Raw genomic sequence first — 19361 nt, forward strand, 5'->3', positions numbered from 1 at the left:
TACATCAACGGACCATCTCGTGTTGTTAAATACTTATTATTATTATGGTTTGCTAATTGATATGTTCCAAGACCGATTTGGATTTCGAAATAAGTATTCTCTGATTCATTTTGGGAGCCGGTCTCGTGATACAGTCGTCAGCCCGTACGACTTAACTACATTCTCGTCATGGGTTCAAGCCCCAGATGGACCGTGCCGCCATACGTAGAGTCAGTCCTATCCTGTTATGGGGGGTAATACATAAGACACTGAAAGCCAACCCCACAAGTGGTACAGACAAGCCTTGACCGACAATTGTTGTTGAGCCAAACAGAAGAAGAATCCATTTCGGGAAATGATTTTATCATTCAATCAAACCAGTCAATCATAAACATCATAGTTTTAAATACTCAAAACTAGCTGAGACCTTTAAAACACATTATTTTAGTTTAATTAAATGATCTGTTAGTTAGAAGGTAGAAACGATATTTTAGACGTTTCGTAATAGATCGCAAATCTCTATTATGTTGGTAATTCACTTCGTAAAACTCTTAGGCAAAACTCTTATTAGTAAAAAAAAATACTAATCAAACACTGATAAACTAACGCGATTTATACATTGGACAAAGAAGAGGCTGATTATAAAAATACTCGCTTTAAAATTTGCTTCATTCATCAATGTATTGTAAAGCACATAAAAACACAATCATTGACTGAAAACAATTCCACGTCCCAGCCAACTTCCAGGATCAATGAAATAGACAAAAGCAAGTTCCAAGTTCCATTTCATTGATTATGGTAACTACTGATTATTTTCAATAACAAATATTTCGAAGACTACACAATTCAAAAGTATGAAAGAAAGGATTACTATCAATTGTGGGTTAATCAAACTAAGACAGGTGGCAAAAATGGAACCATTGATTAAGGCAGCCACTGACCGATTTCATTAAAAAAACACACTCTTGGAAGTTTCCACACAATCTCACCTTTTGCCAATTTTTGCAAAGACGTTGTGCTGCACTGATAAGAATCGAACTGTAAACATGTGGGCAGTAAAAATTATTTCATCGTTCAACACGGCGGTCATTACACTATTCGAAGCAGCTGAAAAGATTTGATGATAGCAGGACCGTGAGATCAGCAAATTTGAGGTATAAAAGATGATCCTGCGACCACCAGAAGGCACATTCGAGCTTTGGAGTGCATTCAAAGCATCCGGGCAACTGCGAACAACAACCGAACCATGATTGCGAAGTTACTCCTCCTCACTCTTGGTAAGTGTTATTCATTCAATCGTTGGCTATTCCATTCGAAGGATTTCATCTGCCGTGCAATATAACTAATCGGTTAGTGTGCTGCTTTGTGCTTTACAGTGGGGTTGTGTACGGCGTACCAGTACTCGTACGAGTATGAGTTCCCTCCTCTCGCCCGTTCAAAAGACGGGCTTCGAGTTCGGTGCCTGGGAACCGAACAAGGAGTACGTGTACAACGTGACGACGAAAACCATGACCGCTCTGCCGGACCTCGAGGACTACTGGACCGGCATTGTGACGCACGGCTATTTGGTGATCCGTCCCAAGGATCACAACTACGTCGTTGCCTACATTGACCGTCCGACGTACGCGGCGTTCAACGAGTATCTGCCCCGTGGATACCGCACTGAACTGTCGCGCTTCAACCTGAAATGGCAGCCGATGCCATTCAGCTCGAAGCCCTTCGGAATCTACTACAACAAGGGAGCCGTCAAGGGCTTCTATGTTGAGAAGACGGTCCCCAACCACGAGGTCAACATGCTCAAGGGCTGGGTCAGCCAGCTGCAGCTGGACACTCAGGGAGCGTACGTGATCAAGTCGGAGTTCAACCAGTTCCCGGAGAACAACACCCTCACCGGTGTGTACAAGACCATGGAGCCATCGGTGACCGGCGAATGTGAAACCCTTTACGACGTCAACCCAGTCCCGGAATTCCACTTCCAGTCCCACAAGGAATGGGTTCCTCAGCCCCAGTGGCTCGAGGAGGACCAGCATGTGTTCCATGTTGTCAAGTCCCGCAACTTTGACCATTGCGAGCAGCGCATGGGCTTCCACTTTGGCTTCAGCGGGTTCAGCGACTTCAAGCCAAACACCAACCAGATGGGTAACATCATGACCAAGTCGGAAGTGACCCAGATGTATCTGACCGGCAACTGGTACAACTATACCATCCAGTCGGTGTCCACCGTCAACAAGGTTGTGGTCAGCCCGTCGCTGGTCAACAGCCAGAAGGCTATGGTCTACGCTCAGGTCAACATGACGCTCAATGAAATCACGCCCTACGATAAGTACCCCGAAGGCCCAGCTGACGATCGTCAGGTCTTCGTCGACCTGGTGTACAGCTACAACATGGCTCATGATAAGAACAACTTCGTTCGTCCGGCCAACGAGACCGATGACTCTTCGTCGTCGTCGTCGTCGTCGTCTTCGGATTCCGACTCTGACTCGTCCAGCTCTTCGGACTCGTCCAGCTCTAGCTCGGAGGAGGAAGCGGAAAACTTCAAAATCAGCCCGGCTGAGCAGTACAAGAAGCAGGCTAAGGAAGTCGAGCGTCGTGGAAACCGCAACCGTCGTGATCTGAATGCCTTCAAGGAGAAGCAGTACTACGAAGCGTACAAGCGCGACCAGTACCGTCTGCGTAAGCAAAACGACACCTCGTCCGACTCGTCTAGCTCCGATGATTCTTCGTCCAGCAGCTCTTCGTCCAGCTCTTCGGAGTCGGATGAGCACGACTTCTACAGCTCTTCCGAGTCCGACTCCGACTCGCTGAGCAGCGAGGAGTTCTACCAGCCGATCCCGGAAAGCATGAAGGATGCCCCTCAGACTCCCTTCCTTCCCTACTTCACTGGATACAAGGGATACAGCGTGCAGTACGCCCACAACGTCGATGCCTCTCGCTACGCCTACAAGCTGGCCTACGAGATCGCCGACGAGCTGCAGGAAATCTCCCAGGTCCCCAAGTCGAACACGCTGAACAAATTCACCATTTTGGCCCGTGTTCTGCGCACCATGCACTACCAGGACATCTACGACGTTTGCCAGAAGCTGTTTGTTTCGCAGAAGGAACGCGAAGAAGGCAGCAACCACAGCGAGTCGTTCGCCAAGAAGGTTGACGCCTGGAACACTTTCCGCGACGCTTTGGCCCAGGCCGGTACCCCGCCTGCCTTCAAGGTGATCAAGGAGTTGATCGAAGAGAAGAAACTGCGTGGTGATGAAGCTGCCAGCGTCATCGCTACTCTGCCCAAGACCATCCGCTACCCGACCGAAACGGTGATGCACGAGTACTTCCTGCTGGTGACGTCTAACGCTGTCCAGCATCAGGAGTACCTGAACACCACCGCTCTCATTTCCTACTGTGACTTCCTGAACCGTGCCCAGGTCAACAACCGTTCGGCCTACAACTACTACCCGGTGTATAGCTTCGGCCGTTTGGCTGATGCCGACTACAAGATCGTGGCTCACAAGGTTGTGCCGTGGTTCGCGCACCAGCTGCGTGAAGCCGTCAAGGCTGGTGACAGCGTGAAGGTGCAGGTGTACATCCGCTGTCTTGGACATTTGGGACACCCCGAGATCCTGAACGTTTTCGAACCGTACCTGGAAGGCAAGATCCCAGTGACCCACTTCCAGCGTCTGGCTTTCATTGTCGCTCTGGACCGTCTGGTCGAGAACTACCCGCGTCTGGCTCGCTCTGTGCTGTTCAAGGTGTACCAGAACACCGGAGATGCCCATGAGGTCCGTTGTGCCGCAGTGTACCTGCTGATCCGCACGAAGCCCCCGGTATACATGCTCCAGCGTATGGCTGAGCAGACCCACTACGACCCGAGCACGTACGTCCGCGCTGCCGTCAAGACCGCTCTGGAGAGCGCTTCCGAGGCTGATGAGTTTGATGATGATTACGAGTTCTCCCAGAACGCACAGGCCGCTGTCAAGCACCTGAACCCCGTGACTTTAGCCTGCAGTACTCTGGCACTTTCCTGCGTGATTTTGCCTTCAAGGAGCTTGAGCTCTCGTACCGCATGTACTTCTCCCAGATCGCTGCTGACGACCACTACGTCCCGAGCGGCTTCTTCTTCCACCTGCGCAAGAACATGGGTGGCCTGAAGCGTTTCTCGACCTTCTACTACCTGATCTCGAGCATGGAGACGTTCTTCGATTTGCTCGACAAGCAGTACGACAGCTACAACAAGCACCAGGAGTACAAGTCTAGCGACTATTACTACAAGTACTACAAGCAGTATCCGCACCTGTTCAAGGACTACTTCAGCCAGTACAACAAGAACCACAAGTACCAGAACGATTACTACGAGCAGTTCGGAAACAAGAACCAGGAGGAGTTCCAGAAGTGGTCCACCACCCGCATCGCCAAGCTGCTGAACATCGATCCCGAGGAGGCTGAGGAGCTGGAGGGTCAGTTCATGTTCCAGATCTTCAACGGAGAGCGCTTTTTCGCCTTCAACAACCAGACCATTGAGCAGTTCCCGAGCCTTGTGAAGAAGTACTTCGAGGACTTCGAGGATGGTTTCGCCTACAACATGACCAAGTTCTATCAGCAGAACGTTGTCACCATGGCCTTCCCGCTGGCCACCGGTCTGCCATTCCACTACAGCCTGAAGACCCCGACTCTGATGAAGTTCGAGTTCGAGGCCTCTGCCACCACCTACCCGAGCATTTTCAAGACCCCCACTGGATACCCCGAGAAGGAGAACGACGACTTTATCCATATGCCCCGTTGGTTCAACGGATCCGCTGATGTGAACATGGCCTACTCTCGCCTGGTTGATGCCAAGGTTGGCTTCATTACGCCCTTCGACCACCAGCGTTATGTCGCCGGTTACCAGAAGAAGTTCCAGGGATACCTGCCATTCAGCTTCGACTTTGGCTTCGACTTTGAGAACAACGACTTTGAAGTGAACGTGCAGCCACTGGAGCCCAAGAAGGACGTGCTACTCTTCCACATGAGCTCGTGGCCGTACACCGGATACAAGGACATCGCCGATCTGCGCCCGATGGCCGAGCAGCCGAGCGTGCACATTCTGCACGATCGCGCCCAAACCACCAAGTCGTTCGAGCAGTCGTTCGGTCAGTCGCTGACCGGCGTTGCTCTGCGCTTCCAGGCCAAGTACGACAAGGACTTCATCGACTACGCCTACCTGATGAAGCACATTGAGCAGCACGACTACTGGTCTGCGCTGGTCTATCCGTTCGCCTCGGAGACCTACCACTACCATCAGTTTAACCTGTACTACGATGCTCAGCGCACCAGCGTGAAGAATGTCAAGTTTGTGCTACAGCACAAGCAGGCCGACTACGACCAGGACTTCCAGACCGCCGACGTGAAACACCCGAAGAGTCGCCACGGATACTCTGGATTCTACAACGAGTACAACTACGCCCAGCCCTTCGTGTACTACGCCGGAAGCCAGCGCCGACAGGAGCAGTTCATGCGCAACGCTGGTGCCGGTATTCGCAACAGCGATGTCAATGTCTACGATTTCGGAATCGTGTTCGAGGGCAAGCAGCAGAAGGCTGAGTTCGTGTTTACCACCGCCTATGCCGACAGCCCAGTCGACGAGAAGGAGCGTCTGTTGATGTTCCTGTCCTTCAGCCCGTACGTGTCGTCCAGTGCCTTCTTCGAGTTCATTCCGTTCTCTGGCAAGCAGTTCCAGATGTGCTTCTCGGCCACCAACCAGTACCCGAACATGCCTAAGCTCAACTTCCTCAATGTTCTCAACTTTGACAAGGTCGGAAGCATGAACTGGGAGCTGGCATACGGTGAGAAGTGCCAGGGAGGATCGCACGTCTCGATGAAGGGTAAGCTGATCCAGTCGGAGCCCTACCGCCACTTCCTGCGTATCTCCGAGGCTGGCCAGAGCTGCAAACAGCAGATGGACCAGGGATACTTCCAACTGCCCGCATGTCAAAACGCCACTCGCCAGGCCGGATACTTCGATCAGTACTCGTTCAACTTTGAGTACAAGGATGTCTCGAACTATGCAAAGAACCTGACCTACCAGTTCTTCGACTACGCTCGTTACTTCACCTTCCCGTACTGGAACGAGGACTACTTCTTCCAGGGCAAGCACAACCAGTTCCAGATCGACTTCCAGCTGGCTCCGTACTTTGATTACTACAACGCTTCCTTCTACGGATCTGACCGTAGCTTCGCTATCCAGAACTACCCGATCGAAAGCGAATACGCCCGTTACTTCTTCTCCGTCCACCCCGACTTTGACTACTACGAGCGCATGTTCAACTACGCTTACCGCGGAAACTACCATCGTAAGTATACTGGCGGAACATCATCATTATTACACGCTCCAAAGATACCAATAATTGTTTTCTTTCCTCTACAGCATCTTGCGCTGTGTCGAACAAATTCGTCAACACCTTCGATGGAAAGACCTACGACTATGAGCTTGGCAACTGCTGGCATGTTGTGCTGCACACCGTCAAACCTGACTACTATTTCTACGCCCAGGACTCGCACTTCATGAACTCGGACTACGAATACAACTGGAAGAACGGCTTCGGAGAGGATGAGCAGATCACCATCCTGGCCCGTCACGGCGAGGACAACCAGCTCTTCTTGAAGGCTATCCTTGGCCAGTACAAGCAGAACGACTACAACATCGATATCATCCCCCACGGACACGAGCTCCCGATGGTCTACATCAATGGCAAGCCCCAGCAGATCCACGAGAAGTACGCCGTCGAAATGTACACCAATGATGATGGTGGCGATCAGCCGCTGATCCGCGTCTATGCCCTGCCTGGCAACGAGCTGGAGATCAGCTTCCGCGATGACGACATCAAGATCGTGTTCGACGGATACCGTGCCCGTTTCTTCGCCGACCAGTCGTACTTCAACAACTTCGTCGGTCTTTGCGGTACCAACAATGGCGAAGGAGAGGACGACTTCATCACCCCCGACCAGTGCGTCATGCGCAAGCCTGAATACTTTGCCGCTTCGTACGCGCTCACCGGCATGAACTGCAGTGGGCCAGCTCAGGCCTACTTCACCGAGTACCACCAGAAGGCTCAGCAGCACTGCGTCAAGCCCCAGTACTACTTCGGCAACGTCATCAGCGAGCAGGAAGCCGGACGTCAGCGTTACAACTACTACTACAAGGACTTTGATCTTTCGGACTCATCCTCGTCCGAGTCTTCGTCGTCGTCGGATGAATCTGATGATTCCAACTCGTCCTCGTCGGAAGAGCGCAAGCCGAACCGTGAGCACTTCTTTGAGAAGCAGCAATACACCGAAAAGGAGTGCCCCGTGAAATACCAGGCTCAGTACGTCGAGCAGGGTGACAAGATTTGCTTCACTAGCCGTCCGCTCCCAACTTGCGCTTCGCAATGCAAGGCTACCGAAAAGGCTCCCAAGTACGTCGATGTCCACTGCCGTGACGCTACCGATTCCGTGGCTCAGCTGTACAAGCAGCAGATCCGCAAGGGAGTCAACCCGGACATGAGCAACAAGTCGGTCACCAAGACCGTCAAGTTTTTCTTGCCCAAGAAATGTGTGCACGTCTACTAAAAACCACAAATCAAACTGAAACCACGAGCCAAATGAACCGTTTGTGAAAGAATCGAAATCAAGCATTATGAAAATGTATAAAAAAAATGGAGGTGTATTTATAATAAAAAGAGCATTTTATGAAAACCTATGGTCTAAAGAACTTATTAAAACTAAACTATCTATCAGCAACCAGTTGGTGAACTCGGATGAGCAAATATACTCGTCTTAACTGGACGTGCCAACACATTTTGGCATCATCTCGAGCCTAGTTGTAATCCTATACAGAATAATATGTATATATTACAAAAGCATGGAATCATTAATAGGGTATATAAAGGGATCATAAAATGTTTGAGGTAAAGAGCCAAATTTTTAATTCAGTAAATGATCAAGTGCCGCGGGCCAGAAGAATGCATTTTTTGTTTTATTTTTGCACTTAATTTAAGTGCTCATTGTATAAAATGTGAGAAACAAACTAAATGGTAAATGATATCAAGCAACACGAATTGTGATGTTGTTGTGTTAGTTGTTATATCATCCAAGTGAGGTTCAAAATTAGTACTTCCTATTATTAACAACTAAATGTAAAAATTCATCAGTCAATGATCGGCAACATAGTGCGAAAAAGTGTGATAAGCCACGATCAAAGACAACATCTTTTATTGATGCCCCCCTCTCTTCCCATGCCGCAAATTTCTTCTATTTTGCGTAACGTCCTACGCTGCGACATGTCAGCCTATACAGCCTCTCGAGACTTATTGAGTACCACCCAGGCGGATAGTTAATGCTTGCTACGGGGGGACGGTTCATATGAGGCTTGAACCCACTATGGTCATGATGTTAAGTCGTTCGAACTGACTGCTATACCATGCCTCACCATGCCGTAAACAATATTCCTAACAAATAATAACTAATAATTAATTTCTCATGAAAAAGCTCTTTGACAATCGTTGTACTCGTAAACAAAATCATCAGGATTTGTTAAATGTTGGATGATGTTTTCCAATTCGACAATTTTTTCCTAAAATCGATAACATTGAAGCCAAATAATTAGTATGAAATAAAGGAGAACTAATGGATCAGAGAAAATATACTACCGCGAGAAAAATTCATAGAGCTATTTCATGATTTTTAAATCGTTGTATTGCAGATAATTGACACGATATTACGTTGGCAAAAGGCATTGACGCATGCAAAACTTCAGTTATACCCATAAAATCAGTAAAGACCTAGGTGTATTTTCTCTATACAAAATTTCGTATGCGATTTTCATCATTGTGAATATCTCATCGTCGTGCGGAAATAATGTTAGTATTACATACGGGAAATTTTGACCTCGAGTTCAACTCGACTATAATAATTGATCCGTCAATCCATATTGGTCCGCAATAATGAAAGTTGCAAGAGTACGACGGTATGAAAAGAGGTTCAGTAAGTTGTAAACTAATAGTTTCTTCCCAACGTTCAAATGCTGGCAAATCTTTTCGCGGGCCGCACTTCGTCGATCGCTAGTCTTAATGATAATTTCTGAGAAAAAGGTGCTACTGCATCTACTATATTCTACTGGATATAAATGAAATAACAACGTGAGACTCACCTACAACATGTAATTTATTGATGGTTTAGTTTAACCAACCTATGAAATAATTTGATATAGAAATTTGTAGTCGTTTTTCTATGAAGTAAAATTCTAAAATCAAACATTAAACTGTTTTGTAGTACCCGGACTCATGGTATGGCTTCTATAAGCCGTAAACAAAGATTTACAGTTGACTAAGGTTAGGTCCGACACTGTAGGAGCCAGCGCGTCCTTTCAATACATCAACGGACCATCTCGTGTTGTTAAATACTTATTATTATTATGGTTTGCTAATTGATATGTTCCAAGACCGATTTGGATTTCGAAATAAGTATTCTCTGATTCATTTTGGGAGCCGGTCTCGTGATACAGTCGTCAGCCCGTACGACTTAACTACATTCTCGTCATGGGTTCAAGCCCCAGATGGACCGTGCCGCCATACGTAGAGTCAGTCCTATCCTGTTATGGGGGGTAATACATAAGACACTGAAAGCCAACCCCACAAGTGGTACAGACAAGCCTTGACCGACAATTGTTGTTGAGCCAAACAGAAGAAGAATCCATTTCGGGAAATGATTTTATCATTCAATCAAACCAGTCAATCATAAACATCATAGTTTTAAATACTCAAAACTAGCTGAGACCTTTAAAACACATTATTTTAGTTTAATTAAATGATCTGTTAGTTAGAAGGTAGAAACGATATTTTAGACGTTTCGTAATAGATCGCAAATCTCTATTATGTTGGTAATTCACTTCGTAAAACTTTTAGGCAAAACTCTTATTAGTAAACAAAATACTAATCAAACACTGATAAACTAACGCGATTTATACATTGGACAAAGAAGAGGCTGATTATAAAAATACTCGCTTTAAAATTTGCTTCATTCATCAATGTATTGTAAAGCACATAAAAAACACAATCATTGACTGAAAACAATTCCACGTCCCAGCCAACTTCCAGGATCAATGAAATAGACAAAAGCAAGTTCCAAGTTCCATTTCATTGATTATGGTAACTACTGATTATTTTCAATAACAAATATTTCGAAGACTACACAATTCAAAAGTATGAAAGAAAGGATTACTATCAATTGTGGGTTAATCAAACTAAGACAGGTGGCAAAAATGGAACCATTGATTAAGGCAGCCACTGACCGATTTCATTAAAAAACACACTCTTGGAAGTTTCCACACAATCTCACCTTTTGCCAATTTTTGCAAAGACGTTGTGCTGCACTGATAAGAATCGAACTGTAAACATGTGGGCAGTAAAAATTATTTCATCGTTCAACACGGCGGTCATTACACTATTCGAAGCAGCTGAAAAGATTTGATGATAGCAGGACCGTGAGATCAGCAAATTTGAGGTATAAAAGATGATCCTGCGACCACCAGAAGGCACATTCGAGCTTTGGAGTGCATTCAAAGCATCCGGGCAACTGCGAACAACCGAACCATGATTGCGAAGTTACTCCTCCTCACTCTTGGTAAGTGTTATTCATTCAATCGTTGGCTATTCCATTCGAAGGATTTCATCTGCCGTGCAATATAACTAATCGGTTAGTGTGCTGCTTTGTGCTTTACAGTGGGGTTGTGTACGGCGTACCAGTACTCGTACGAGTATGAGTTCCCTCCTCTCGCCCGTTCAACAAGACGGGCTTCGAGTTCGGTGCCTGGGAACCGAACAAGGAGTACGTGTACAACGTGACGACGAAAACCATGACCGCTCTGCCGGACCTCGAGGACTACTGGACCGGCATTGTGACGCACGGCTATTTGGTGATCCGTCCCAAGGATCACAACTACGTCGTTGCCTACATTGACCGTCCGACGTACGCGGCGTTCAACGAGTATCTGCCCCGTGGATACCGCACTGAACTGTCGCGCTTCAACCTGAAATGGCAGCCGATGCCATTCAGCTCGAAGCCCTTCGGAATCTACTACAACAAGGGAGCCGTCAAGGGCTTCTATGTTGAGAAGACGGTCCCCAACCACGAGGTCAACATGCTCAAGGGCTGGGTCAGCCAGCTGCAGCTGGACACTCAGGGAGCGTACGTGATCAAGTCGGAGTTCAACCAGTTCCCGGAGAACAACACCCTCACCGGTGTGTACAAGACCATGGAGCCATCGGTGACCGGCGAATGTGAAACCCTTTACGACGTCAACCCAGTCCCGGAATTCCACTTCCAGTCCCACAAGGAATGGGTTCCTCAGCCCCAGTGGCTCGAGGAGGACCAGCATGTGTTCCATGTTGTCAAGTCCCGCAACTTTGACCATTGCGAGCAGCGCATGGGCTTCCACTTTGGCTTCAGCGGGTTCAGCGACTTCAAGCCAAACACCAACCAGATGGGTAACATCATGACCAAGTCGGAAGTGACCCAGATGTATCTGACCGGCAACTGGTACAACTATACCATCCAGTCGGTGTCCACCGTCAACAAGGTTGTGGTCAGCCCGTCGCTGGTCAACAGCCAGAAGGCTATGGTCTACGCTCAGGTCAACATGACGCTCAATGAAATCACGCCCTACGATAAGTACCCCGAAGGCCCAGCTGACGATCGTCAGGTCTTCGTCGACCTGGTGTACAGCTACAACATGGCTCATGATAAGAACAACTTCGTTCGTCCGGCCAACGAGACCGATGACTCTTCGTCGTCGTCGTCGTCGTCGTCTTCGGATTCCGACTCTGACTCGTCCAGCTCTTCGGACTCGTCCAGCTCTAGCTCGGAGGAGGAAGCGGAAAACTTCAAAATCAGCCCGGCTGAGCAGTACAAGAAGCAGGCTAAGGAAGTCGAGCGTCGTGGAAACCGCAACCGTCGTGATCTGAATGCCTTCAAGGAGAAGCAGTACTACGAAGCGTACAAGCGCGACCAGTACCGTCTGCGTAAGCAAAACGACACCTCGTCCGACTCGTCTAGCTCCGATGATTCTTCGTCCAGCAGCTCTTCGTCCAGCTCTTCGGAGTCGGATGAGCACGACTTCTACAGCTCTTCCGAGTCCGACTCCGACTCGCTGAGCAGCGAGGAGTTCTACCAGCCGATCCCGGAAAGCATGAAGGATGCCCCTCAGACTCCCTTCCTTCCCTACTTCACTGGATACAAGGGATACAGCGTGCAGTACGCCCACAACGTCGATGCCTCTCGCTACGCCTACAAGCTGGCCTACGAGATCGCCGACGAGCTGCAGGAAATCTCCCAGGTCCCCAAGTCGAACACGCTGAACAAGTTCACCATTTTGGCCCGTGTTCTGCGCACCATGCACTACCAGGACATCTACGACGTTTGCCAGAAGCTGTTTGTTTCGCAGAAGGAACGCGAAGAAGGCAGCAACCACAGCGAGTCGTTCGCCAAGAAGGTTGACGCCTGGAACACTTTCCGCGACGCTTTGGCCCAGGCCGGTACCCCGCCTGCCTTCAAGGTGATCAAGGAGTTGATCGAAGAGAAGAAACTGCGTGGTGATGAAGCTGCCAGCGTCATCGCTACTCTGCCCAAGACCATCCGCTACCCGACCGAAACGGTGATGCACGAGTACTTCCTGCTGGTGACGTCTAACGCTGTCCAGCATCAGGAGTACCTGAACACCACCGCTCTCATTTCCTACTGTGACTTCCTGAACCGTGCCCAGGTCAACAACCGTTCGGCCTACAACTACTACCCGGTGTATAGCTTCGGCCGTTTGGCTGATGCCGACTACAAGATCGTGGCTCACAAGGTTGTGCCGTGGTTCGCGCACCAGCTGCGTGAAGCCGTCAAGGCTGGTGACAGCGTGAAGGTGCAGGTGTACATCCGCTGTCTTGGACATTTGGGACACCCCGAGATCCTGAACGTTTTCGAACCGTACCTGGAAGGCAAGATCCCAGTGACCCACTTCCAGCGTCTGGCTTTCATTGTCGCTCTGGACCGTCTGGTCGAGAACTACCCGCGTCTGGCTCGCTCTGTGCTGTTCAAGGTGTACCAGAACACCGGAGATGCCCATGAGGTCCGTTGTGCCGCAGTGTACCTGCTGATCCGCACGAAGCCCCCGGTATACATGCTCCAGCGTATGGCTGAGCAGACCCACTACGACCCGAGCACGTACGTCCGCGCTGCCGTCAAGACCGCTCTGGAGAGCGCTTCCGAGGCTGATGAGTTTGATGATGATTACGAGTTCTCCCAGAACGCCCAGGCCGCTGTCAAGCACCTGAACCCCCGTGACTTTAGCCTGCAGTACTCTGGCACTTTCCTGCGTGATTTTGCCTTCAAGGAGCTTGAGCTCTCGTACCGCATGTACTTCTCCCAGATCGCTGCTGACGACCACTACGTCCCGAGCGGCTTCTTCTTCCACCTGCGCAAGAACATGGGTGGCCTGAAGCGTTTCTCGACCTTCTACTACCTGATCTCGAGCATGGAGACGTTCTTCGATTTGCTCGACAAGCAGTACGACAGCTACAACAAGCACCAGGAGTACAAGTCTAGCGACTATTACTACAAGTACTACAAGCAGTATCCGCACCTGTTCAAGGACTACTTCAGCCAGTACAACAAGAACCACAAGTACCAGAACGATTACTACGAGCAGTTCGGAAACAAGAACCAGGAGGAGTTCCAGAAGTGGTCCACCACCCGCATCGCCAAGCTGCTGAACATCGATCCCGAGGAGGCTGAGGAGCTGGAGGGTCAGTTCATGTTCCAGATCTTCAACGGAGAGCGCTTTTTCGCCTTCAACAACCAGACCATTGAGCAGTTCCCGAGCCTTGTGAAGAAGTACTTCGAGGACTTCGAGGATGGTTTCGCCTACAACATGACCAAGTTCTATCAGCAGAACGTTGTCACCATGGCCTTCCCGCTGGCCACCGGTCTGCCATTCCACTACAGCCTGAAGACCCCGACTCTGATGAAGTTCGAGTTCGAGGCCTCTGCCACCACCTACCCGAGCATTTTCAAGACCCCCACTGGATACCCCGAGAAGGAGAACGACGACTTTATCCATATGCCCCGTTGGTTCAACGGATCCGCTGATGTGAACATGGCCTACTCTCGCCTGGTTGATGCCAAGGTTGGCTTCATTACGCCCTTCGACCACCAGCGTTATGTCGCCGGTTACCAGAAGAAGTTCCAGGGATACCTGCCATTCAGCTTCGACTTTGGCTTCGACTTTGAGAACAACGACTTTGAAGTGAACGTGCAGCCACTGGAGCCCAAGAAGGACGTGCTACTCTTCCACATGAGCTCGTGGCCGTACACCGGATACAAGGACATCGCCGATCTGCGCCCGATGGCCGAGCAGCCGAGCGTGCACATTCTGCACGATCGCGCCCAAACCACCAAGTCGTTCGAGCAGTCGTTCGGTCAGTCGCTGACCGGCGTTGCTCTGCGCTTCCAGGCCAAGTACGACAAGGACTTCATCGACTACGCCTACCTGATGAAGCACATTGAGCAGCACGACTACTGGTCTGCGCTGGTCTATCCGTTCGCCTCGGAGACCTACCACTACCATCAGTTTAACCTGTACTACGATGCTCAGCGCACCAGCGTGAAGAATGTCAAGTTTGTGCTGCAGCACAAGCAGGCCGACTACGACCAGGACTTCCAGACCGCCGACGTGAAACACCCGAAGAGTCGCCACGGATACTCTGGATTCTACAACGAGTACAACTACGCCCAGCCCTTCGTGTACTACGCCGGAAGCCAGCGCCGACAGGAGCAGTTCATGCGCAACGCTGGTGCCGGTATTCGCAACAGCGATGTCAATGTCTACGATTTCGGAATCGTGTTCGAGGGCAAGCAGCAGAAGGCTGAGTTCGTGTTTACCACCGCCTATGCCGACAGCCCAGTCGACGAGAAGGAGCGTCTGTTGATGTTCCTGTCCTTCAGCCCGTACGTGTCGTCCAGTGCCTTCTTCGAGTTCATTCCGTTCTCTGGCAAGCAGTTCCAGATGTGCTTCTCGGCCACCAACCAGTACCCGAACATGCCTAAGCTCAACTTCCTCAATGTTCTCAACTTTGACAAGGTCGGAAGCATGAACTGGGAGCTGGCATACGGTGAGAAGTGCCAGGGAGGATCGCACGTCTCGATGAAGGGTAAGCTGATCCAGTCGGAGCCCTACCGCCACTTCCTGCGTATCTCCGAGGCTGGCCAGAGCTGCAAACAGCAGATGGACCAGGGATACTTCCAACTGCCCGCATGTCAAAACGCCACTCGCCAGGCCGGATACTTCGATCAGTACTCGTTCAACTTTGAGTACAAGGATGTCTCGAACTATGCAAAGAACCTGACCTACCAGTTCTTCGACTACGCTCGTTACTTCACCTTCCCGTACTGGAACGAGGACTACTTCTTCCAGGGCAAGCACAACCAGTTCCAGATCGACTTCCAGCTGGCTCCGTACTTTGATTACTACAACGCTTCCTTCTACGGATCTGACCGTAGCTTCGCTATCCAGAACTACCCGATCGAAAGCGAATACGCCCGTTACTTCTTCTCCGTCCACCCCGACTTTGACTACTACGAGCGCATGTTCAACTACGCTTACCGCGGAAACTACCATCGTAAGTATACTGGCGGAACATCATCATTATTACACGCTCCAAAGATACCAATAATTGTTTTCTTTCCTCTACAGCATCTTGCGCTGTGTCGAACAAATTCGTCAACACCTTCGATGGAAAGACCTACGACTATGAGCTTGGCAACTGCTGGCATGTTGTGCTGCACACCGTCAAGCCTGACTACTATTTCTACGCCCAGGACTCGCACTTCATGAACTCGGACTACGAATACAACTGGAAGAACGGCTTCGGAGAGGATGAGCAGATCACCATCCTGGCCCGTCACGGCGAGGACAACCAGCTCTTCTTGAAGGCTATCCTTGGCCAGTACAAGCAGAACGACTACAACATCGATATCATCCCCCACGGACACGAGCTCCCGATGGTCTACATCAATGGCAAGCCCCAGCAGATCCACGAGAAGTACGCCGTCGAAATGTACACCAATGATGATGGTGGCGATCAGCCGCTGATCCGCGTCTATGCCCTGCCTGGCAACGAGCTGGAGATCAGCTTCCGCGATGACGACATCAAGATCGTGTTCGACGGATACCGTGCCCGTTTCTTCGCCGACCAGTCGTACTTCAACAACTTCGTCGGTCTTTGCGGTACCAACAATGGCGAAGGAGAGGACGACTTCATCACCCCCGACCAGTGCGTCATGCGCAAGCCTGAATACTTTGCCGCTTCGTACGCGCTCACCGGCATGAACTGCAGTGGGCCAGCTCAGGCCTACTTCACCGAGTACCACCAGAAGGCTCAGCAGCACTGCGTCAAGCCCCAGTACTACTTCGGCAACGTCATCAGCGAGCAGGAAGCCGGACGTCAGCGTTACAACTACTACTACAAGGACTTTGATCTTTCGGACTCATCCTCGTCCGAGTCTTCGTCGTCGTCGGATGAATCTGATGATTCCAACTCGTCCTCGTCGGAAGAGCGCAAGCCGAACCGTGAGCACTTCTTTGAGAAGCAGCAATACACCGAAAAGGAGTGCCCCGTGAAATACCAGGCTCAGTACGTCGAGCAGGGTGACAAGATTTGCTTCACTAGCCGTCCGCTCCCAACTTGCGCTTCGCAATGCAAGGCTACCGAAAAGGCTCCCAAGTACGTCGATGTCCACTGCCGTGACGCTACCGATTCCGTGGCTCAGCTGTACAAGCAGCAGATCCGCAAGGGAGTCAACCCGGACATGAGCAACAAGTCGGTCACCAAGACCGTCAAGTTTTTCTTGCCCAAGAAATGTGTGCACGTCTACTAAAAACCACAAATCAAACTGAAACTCCGAGCCAAATGAACCGTTTGTGAAAGAATCGAAATCAAGCATTATGAAAATGTATAAAAAAATGGAGGTGTATTTATAATAAAAAGAGCATTTTATGAAAACCTATGGTCTAAAGAACTTATTAAAACTAAACTATCTATCAGCAACCAGTTGGTGAACTCGGATGAGCAAATATACTCGTCTTAACTGGACGTGCCAACACATTTTGGCATCATCTCGAGCCTAGTTGTAATCCTATACAGAATAATATGTATATATTACAAAAGCATGGAATCATTAATAGGGTATATAAAGGGATCATAAAATGTTTGAGGTAAAGAGCCAAATTTTTAATTCAGTAAATGATCAAGTGCCGCGGGCCAGAAGAATGCATTTTTTGTTTTATTTTTGCACTTAATTTAAGTGCTCATTGTATAAAATGTGAGAAACAAACTAAATGGTAAATGATATCAAGCAACACGAATTGTGATGTTGTTGTGTTAGTTGTTATATCATCCAAGTGAGGTTCAAAATTAGTACTTCCTATTATTAACAACTAAATGTAAAAATTCATCAGTCAATGATCGGCAACATAGTGCGAAAAAGTGTGATAAGCCACGATCAAAGACAACATCTTTTATTGATGCCCCCTCTTCCCATGCCGCAAATTTCTTCTATTTTGCGTAACGTCCTACGCTGCGACATGTCAGCCTATACAGCCTCTCGAGACTTATTGAGTACCACCCAGGCGGATAGTTAATGCTTGCTACGGGGGACGGTTCATATGAGGCTTGAACCCACTATGGTCATGATGTTAAGTCGTTCGAACTGACTGCTATACCATGCCTCACCATGCCGTAAACAATATTCCTAACAAATAATAACTAATAATTAATTTCTCATGAAAAAGCTCTTTGACAATCGTTGTACTCGTAAACAAAATCATCAGGATTTGTTAAATGTTGGATGATGTTTTCCAATTCGACAATTTTTTCCTAAAATCGATAACATTGAAGCCAAATAATTAGTATGAAATAAAGGAGAACTAATGGATCAGAGAAAATATACTACCGCGAGAAAAATTCATAGAGCTATTTCATGATTTTTAAATCGTTGTATTGCAGATAATTGACACGATATTACGTTGGCAAAAGGCATTGACGCATGCAAAACTTCAGTTATACCCATAAAATCAGTAAAGACCTAGGTGTATTTTCTCTATACAAAATTTCGTATGCGATTTTCATCATTGTGAATATCTCATCGTCGTGCGGAAATAATGTTAGTATTACATACGGGAAATTTTGACCTCGAGTTCAACTCGACTATAATAATTGATCCGTCAATCCATATTGGTCCGCAATAATGAAAGTTGCAAGAGTACGACGGTATGAAAAGAGGTTCAGTAAGTTGTAAACTAATAGTTTCTTCCCAACGTTCAAATGCTGGCAAATCTTTTCGCGGGCCGCACTTCGTCGATCGCTAGTCTTAATGATAATTTCTGAGAAAAAGGTGCTACTGCATCTACTATATTCTACTGGATATAAATGAAATAACAACGTGAGACTCACCTACAACATGTAATTTATTGATGGTTTAGTTTAACCAACCTATGAAATAATTTGATATAGAAATTTGTAGTCGTTTTTCTATGAAGTAAAATTCTAAAATCAAACATTAAACTGTTTTGTAGTACCCGGACTCATGGTATGGCTTCTATAAGCCGTAAACAAAGATTTACAGTTGACTAAGGTTAGGTCCGACACTGTAGGAGCCAGCGCGTCCTTTCAATACATCAACGGACCATCTCGTGTTGTTAAATACTTATTATTATTATGGTTTGCTAATTGATATGTTCCAAGACCGATTTGGATTTCGAAATAAGTATTCTCTGATTCATTTTGGGAGCCGGTCTCGTGATACAGTCGTCAGCCCGTACGACTTAACTACATTCTCGTCATGGGTTCAAGCCCCAGATGGACCGTGCCGCCATACGTAGAGTCAGTCCTATCCTGTTATGGGGGGTAATACATAAGACACTGAAAGCCAACCCCACAAGTGGTACAGACAAGCCTTGACCGACAATTGTTGTTGAGCCAAACAGAAGAAGAATCCATTTCGGGAAATGATTTTATCATTCAATCAAACCAGTCAATCATAAACATCATAGTTTTAAATACTCAAAACTAGCTGAGACCTTTAAAACACATTATTTTAGTTTAATTAAATGATCTGTTAGTTAGAAGGTAGAAACGATATTTTAGACGTTTCGTAATAGATCGCAAATCTCTATTATGTTGGTAATTCACTTCGTAAAACTCTTAGGCAAAACTCTTATTAGTAAACAAAATACTAATCAAACACTGATAAACTAACGCGATCTATACATTGGACAAAGAAGAGGCTGATTATAAAAATACTCGCTTTAAAATTTGCTTCATTCATCAATGTATTGTAAA

The 19361-nt window shown here is 48.1% G+C and overlaps 1 protein-coding gene and 1 pseudogene across 1 annotated transcript; both read left to right on the top strand.

Annotated features, from left to right (window-relative positions):
* Window positions 1–1225: 1225 nt before the first annotated feature.
* LOC120907918 lies at window positions 1226–7609 on the top strand (annotated as a pseudogene).
* Window positions 7610–10494: 2885 nt separating this feature from the next.
* On the top strand, window positions 10495–17028 carry LOC120898618 (vitellogenin-A1-like). Its single transcript, XM_040304703.1, is given in 4 exon segments — window positions 10495–10602; window positions 10702–10743; window positions 10746–15641; window positions 15716–17028. Coding segments are annotated over 4 exon segments (6153 nt in total). The 5' UTR covers window positions 10495–10571; the 3' UTR covers window positions 16900–17028.
* Window positions 17029–19361: the final 2333 nt, after the last annotated feature.

The sequence above is a fragment of the Anopheles arabiensis genome, chromosome 2 (assembly GCF_016920715.1).
Source record: "Anopheles arabiensis isolate DONGOLA chromosome 2, AaraD3, whole genome shotgun sequence".
In the NCBI taxonomy this organism is placed as follows: Eukaryota; Metazoa; Arthropoda; class Insecta; order Diptera; family Culicidae; genus Anopheles; species Anopheles arabiensis.